This window comes from Boleophthalmus pectinirostris, unplaced genomic scaffold (assembly GCF_026225935.1).
Source record: "Boleophthalmus pectinirostris isolate CB_2022bp ecotype Guang Dong unplaced genomic scaffold, ASM2622593v1 HiC_scaffold_8, whole genome shotgun sequence".
Classification (NCBI taxonomy): Eukaryota; Metazoa; Chordata; class Actinopteri; order Gobiiformes; family Gobiidae; genus Boleophthalmus; species Boleophthalmus pectinirostris.
Window position 1 is genome coordinate 25559489 of NW_026571515.1, and position 7171 is coordinate 25566659.

The window sequence follows — 7171 nt, forward strand, 5'->3', positions numbered from 1 at the left end:
GTGATTTTCAGACCAATAGAAACGTGGAAGTGGCCTTGATGCTCCAGACTGACATGACGTCAGTCCGGTCAAGTTGGGGAATGAGAGAGCTTTTTCGTGGAGCACGGACGCCACCGTGTGGTCTATAAGCGCAACTAACAGCGGCCCCTGACAAAAAGAACAAAGGAGCTGCCGCTGCAGGAGGAAGTTAAATACACCTAACCATGGCTTTGGAGTTGGACGACTTTTTGTTTTAGGTCGAAATCTCCAGAAAATACATTCAAAGTCGACGCTGGATTCCCTGTCTATGGGAACAGAGGGTTTGTTAAAACATAGTGTATTTGTTTTTGTCGTAGGCCTGTGTAATTTATTGTTAACTTAATATTATACAAAGGGGTCTATGAAACTGTATTTAAAATAACCTTTCCACTGACACGTCAAGCTACAGGCTACACGATTCTAATTCAATATGATAACAAGTATAATTCCAGTAACAGACGCTTTTAACGTGTTTGATTGACCGTTCTCGTAAGTCTAGGCTATTTTATGTCCATTTCTGTAGGCTATTGTTTTGACAGTGAAGGGAATTCATCATTACTCAATTTGCGCAAAGCATCACTTAATACATTCTTTGTTAATACATTTGTATTGTACGCTGTAATATACAATTTTTAAATATAAGTTGTTAATGTTATGTGCACGATATAACATTTCTATTTTGAAAATGTTAATTGGGCTTTGCATGATAGTCTACAGCACACTCCGTGAAGAGAAAATTTCAGTTTCAAAAGCATTTATTAATGTGTTCTAAAACAAGAAATTTTTGTCTGCTCGCTTTCTTTTTCTCTGCGTAGATTAAATTGAGTTAGATCTAAATAATAGACAGGCCTATATATTTGGATATATATTTGGTTAATTAAGCACAGAACTCAAGATTTTGGCTACTTTCGCTGTAGACGAGTAAACAGAGGAAAGCAGAATCTTAACGATAGCCCGCTGATGCACGCTGGCTCGCCTTACATTTTATGACCAAATGTGAAACGTGGTTTTAAAAAATGTAAAAATATTTAACATGCTAAATTCAATAAAGAAAAAACAAGTTTTGTTTTGTTGTTGTTGTTTTTGTTGTTTTGCCTGTTTTCTTGTTTAAAATAGCCTACATGTTTTCTCCAAGATAAATACGTAATTTGTGCAAATATTTCTATATAAAAAATGGGCTTATAAATTCTTCATAAGTTGACACCCCACTGTCTGTTTACGCGTATTTAGTTCAACGATGTAACAGAATAAGCGTTCATAACATTGTGTTAATAGCCTGTTTATCTCAGTATAAAGCAGCATCAGGTCAAACAAATTACAATACAAGATGTGAGAAAAAAAACTTGTGTTTGTCCTTTTTAATTTTGAGAGTGTTATTGTTTCCATGAGACACCTGAAACTACACTTAAAATATGCGTTTGGTTTGGTTTGGTTGGGTTGGGTTTGGTTTATTCACACTTGACAAGCTCGAAAACTGCTTTATGGCGGCTGACATACGGACTTTTAAGATTTGCACGCAAAACATGTCACGCAACAAAAACTGGTATACGTGTTTTGTTCCCTTCCACACAAATATTGACTACAAAACGCCTTCAATCAAAATAAATAAACACACGCGTAAAGTCGTGACCGTGTAAATTAAACTCTTGTGTGTTTTATCAATTTACGTGAGAATCTGCACGGTTTTTGTCATATGAAAAGTGCCTTCGCTATTATCAATTTATAAATAAAGTATTCTAAATAAAGGGCAAATTACACTAAATTGGGTGTATCGCATTTTGCGCATTCAGCCTTCACACACATCATGTTCAAAAGTCTTTGCACACTCTGAGCTCAACTTTCCTCTAAACTGTATTAAATTATGTATGTTATTTATGCCACATTATGGCCAAATATTGTGACACGATTTAAAGAATTGAGTTTATTGAATTTATTTAGTTGGCTACCTATTATTAATCAATATATAGCCATTAGTAATTTACTACTACTACTGCTACTACTACTACTACTACTACTACTACTACTACTACTACTATTACTACTACTACTACAACTACTACTACTACTACCACTACTACTACCACTACTACTACTACTACTACTACTACTACGCTACTAACAACAACAGCAATAATAATAATAATAATAATAATAATAATAATAATAATAATAATAATAATAATAATAATAATAATAATAATAAACACCTATACAGAAAATGCTACGATAGGCTACAACTATACCTATTTGAAAACCCTTAACCACGCACCTCATCCAAACCAGAGAACAGCATTTGTTGTGTTTTTTATAATCCACCTCATGGATATTTGTAACACCGCTCAGAGACGTCCATTTGTCTGAATCCTTTCAACATAAAGGTAGCCTACAGCAGCCCAGCAGTGGTGAAGGATTAAAGGATTCCGGCCCCCGTGTGGTCAGCAGGCAACACTTCCAGAGTCTCTGCAGCCTAATTTTGTTGGTGACGTTGTGCGTTAGAGAAACCTACAAATTTTCCACGTCACCCTCCCAGGGCCAAGGTTGGTGGGTGTGGCAACAGCAGAGAGGAGTTCCTAGCCTTGATCTCAGCCAATGCTTTGTTTCAGATGGTATAGACTGCTAAACATTCGACGATACAATACGCCAAAGCAAATATTTAAATAATAAGAAAACAGCACACGTTTCTCAGTATGCATGCAATGTCGTGTGTATGGGCGACATTTTAAGGACTTTACACCATTCAGAAGATATATATATATATATATATATATATATATATATATATATATATATATATATATATATATATATATATATATATATATATATATATATATACACACACACATATTGCTAATTACTATTTTCTATCACTGAGACCCATGGATATGTCTAAAAGCTTACCTCATTCAGAACGAAACAGAGATCATCCGCCGATTGTTCTAAACTAAACGCCAGTCCTATGTCTTCGTATCTGGAAAGCATTCTTTTATCCTCATTCTTAACCTTGTAACATGCAAAAGTACAAATTAAAAGGCAGAGTGATAAATAAGAGATGAACGCCTACGCGCAACACACCACGCACAACAGAAAACTCACAATGTTTGCACATTGGAACCACCCATTATGACAACAACTCAACCAACAAGCGACGTTTTTTCCTCTCTTTTGAGAATTGGGCGTACAGTTTATAACAACAAGTTTTAAAACGTTTCATGCGTGAAAGCTATACATTTTACAGGCGCAATAAAGTGTATTTAGTGGGCGCGCTAAAGCTGGCAAGTTACCTGCTGTAGTTTAACGCGAAGGGTCAAAGTTGGACTCTCTACACATTCCTTTTCTGTTCTCACTTGATCCTATTGGCCAGCTTTGCTGTGGCACACATTTCCGGGCAAATGGCGCTCCTTGATTCCACTTTATTGTAGAGGGTTAAAGGTGAAGGCCTTGACATTATTGAAGTTCAAAGACTAGATTTAATTATAAATTGTAGTGAATGCACACGTGCAACCTCCTTAGTTTGTAACATGGAACAGGTAGGGCACAGCAATTAGTTTAAGAAAAAAATACGAGCCCATTAAAATTGCATTTACACCCACTGTATCTAGCTCACATGCCAAATGCATGCTCCAATTAGTCAACAATTCTTCATTTGAGCTGATGTGTTGAAATCCCATGCAGTTCGGGGTCAGTAAGATGATAAATAAAATGACGCTGTGCATAAAAGTGGTTCACAGCGGATGGCTTGCATTGTAACCCATCTCTTAAGAGGACTGAGCACTATTAGTGATATTGACTGAACAATAAATGGTATAATAATAAACTGCTATCACTAAGCTTCAATGCTAACTTGCTAGGTGTATGTAAATGCTTCGTAATGACAGAACTGAGCATCAGTGCTGTATGAAAGCGCGTTTGACGAGGCAAATCACAATCAGTTTCCATGTCAGCAGCTTGGAAACTTTTCCCCTTTGTACATACAGTCTTCCTTGTTTACTATTTACTGCGGAAGTGAACACCATTCCCCTTGAACAGACGGGGCAATTAGGAGAAAAAAGTAGCCATTTAGTGTTCTGTCTTTATGGTAGTGTCTAGACTACAAGAGAGGCTACATTTAGTGCACACTAAAAGTCACTGAAAGTAATTCATTAATCTTGATGCAACAAGAATTAAATATGTATTTTATTTGTTACTAATGTTATTGTAGATTCAGCAAATTGTCATGTTTGCTAAAACTAAATGTACAGACATTGTCAAATGTAAGGCCATTCATCAGATTCTAGTGAACTGATGTGATAGGAACACAAACTTCACAAAGTCGGTATGACTTTACTATACGTTTCTGTTTATTTCATATGTATTACATAGAGTATGGGTCAACAAGATGTGACTCCCTCTGCCATTGAAAAGGGGAGGAGGAGGGGGGTGTAGCAGCAGTGAAATGGAGGAAAGAAAATTTAATATACGCCTATTTACATAGATGCACGTTGCATGGGTTGCTTTATTTTCACATATTGGATATCACATTTTTCAGTGAGGAAATGCATCAAGTAAAACAGCCATAACACTGGTCTGAAAATAATTCCATATATTTACAAAGAGGAAAGGGAGATTAGCGGGAGGTATATGCACAATATTGATTACACTGAATATTTTACAAATATGTCCAAGTGAACATAGAGTAAACACTAGTCATGATGAACAGACAACTTCAAGAGCCACATTCTAAATGATTATTCTAGAGACCTTTCTGGATATTTATGAAAATGCGCTTTCATCCCATGCAGGCCTAAAGCATGACACCAACTGTCCACTTGCAATGCACACATAGTGCATGGGCTTCTTTACAAAATGGCTGTGCCCACGGTTACAATTCAAGGGAGTATATGCCTTAATTAATGTCTTAAATAAGAGCTTACACTTTCAACTCACAAAAGGGGGTTTCCGGAAAAATACTGGAGGCGATCCCTGCTTAATTTCTTCTCTTTCATTCTTCTATTTTGAAACCAGATTTTAACCTGGCGGTCGGTGAGGTTGAGCATTCGAGAAAGTTGAAGCCTTTTCTCTTTGTTGATGTAAACATTAAAAAAGAACTCTCGCTCAAGTTCTCGGATCTGAAACTTGGAATATGGGCACCGCTTCTTTCTTGTCCGAGGAGCGCCTAAAAAGACAAAATACATAGGAAAGAGCAAGCAACAATTTAAAGATGGCCAGAATCTGCGATGGGAGGCTATTGATGCTTTGATGTTAATGGCGCAAGATCATTCCAAACTAGGAAATCAGCTTTAGTGTCATGACAACATTTCAGTATGTATTTATCCAGCAAGCAGCAGAGGCTGTAAAGAGGGTTAAGTGTCCGAATTGCTAAACGGAACAAATATCATCTTACAGCCCTATAAGTATGTGTTTATTTGTTATAAATATGTAATAACAAATGTATTTTGTCGCGTTATGTGCGTCACATTCTTCTAGAGGAAACTATTAACACCTTATTTAGACAGTGGATTAAAACATTCTTGTTGAAATTCTTAGCAGTACGAAGAAGACCTATCCATGGTCTCGTTTATTAAAAGATGGCAACATCAATTCATTAATAAAATTGGATAAATGGCTTTTAGCTAAACCAGTAGACCATAATGAAATGAATACCAATTGTTTGATTTAACAAACAATTATAAGGATAGGGTATATTTTTTCTCTGTCTCTGTAATCACACCAAAGTCATTCATTAGGCATCTGAACAGTCTCACTATGTGCACCTGGGATCACAAGCTGGTTAAATTTAATTTGAATTGGTTTATGGCACAAATTGCTGACATACTGGATATACATAATTAAAATGGTATAGACTAAATGACCTTAGTGTTGAGAATAAAGAATATATCCTATACAAAATCTAACAATACAGTGTATTTTACGGCCATCTAAGTGCTAAAAAAAAAAAAAAAAAAAATCACAAGAAGCCAAAAGCAATGTTCTGCCCAATTGGTTTTTACTCTCACAGACCAACGAGAATATCCTTTAAAATGCCCTACGCAAGTTCATGATCAAAGTTAACATTTGTCACAATAGCTTTCTCTTAAAAATTTCACAGACTCTCACCATAGAGGCGTCTGTGTATAACATCCCCCTTTTTTCAAAGCGCTTTCCCATCGTAAAAATTCTTCTCGTTGCAAGAAAGAGCTTTGTAGGGTTATAATAAAATCCTTTGAATGCTTATAAAACTCCACATAAAATCTGACCGACAAAACACCGGGCTAGTCCCCTTAACCTTCCCCATTTTACAGCTTCGGTATACCTACTCGAGTGACTGCTCTTGTTGGGGTTCCCATCCTTGGTTGCTGCGGCGGAAGACGTGCAAGAGCCGGCTGAATTCGCGTGCTCCTCCTCGTCGTCTTGCTCCTTTTCCTGCTCCGCGGCTCCGGCTACAGAGTTTGAAGGTTGCTGCTGTTGGGAGTCACTCTCCAACTTTCCCCCCTCGCCTTTTTGTAAACAATTGTCTGACTGATTGTCCGTGGCGCCGCAGTACGCGGTCTCAAAAAAGCGGTCGAAACCTTGCGGGAGGACGTTATTTTTTCCAACACCGGAATAAAAACCAGTGGAGGGGTGATTTGAGCCCGGGTGGGTGTGATGATGATGGTGGTGGCTGTATACACTTTCGTTCTTCATAAGCATTTCTGTCATGGTGGATTGTGGAAGACAGTCCCTATGCACCAGGTCTTCTCCCGAGTAGCACGATGCGTAATTGCTTCTGTGGTGCCATTTACTGGTAGGGTCCAAGCCGTAGGAAACTTCTCGTACTGGCTGCACTTGAGAAAGGTTTGTGGAATAAGGATAGCTGATTTGCCGGGACGGGGCCTGTGGAAGAAACGAAGAGACGGCAGAAAACTCGGGGACGTAGTAGGTGCAGCTGGGGAGGTAGATGTTAGACGCGCAGCCCGTCCTGTCCCCAAACTCGGATGTCCGGTCTTTGCGAGTCTGGGAGCAGAAGTTGCCCAGATTCACCGAGTTAAACATCGTTCTCTCTCTCGTACAACGCACTATAGATAGATGTTTTGGATACGAGCTGCAGCAGAAGGGGAAATTTTGGGAAGGCGAGATGACGCGCAATCCGTCTAAGTCGCCCCGTAGACACGTGATCGAAAGTAGATATTGTCAT

At 38.1% G+C, this 7171-nt stretch overlaps 1 protein-coding gene across 1 annotated transcript; it reads right to left on the bottom strand.

The window, feature by feature from the left end:
• Positions 1-4345: 4345 nt before the first annotated feature.
• Positions 4346-7171, bottom strand: hoxc11a (homeobox C11a). The gene is given in 3 exon segments (XM_020929784.2): positions 4346-5173; positions 6315-7030; positions 7032-7171. Coding segments are annotated over 3 exon segments (1089 nt in total). The 3' UTR covers positions 4346-4940.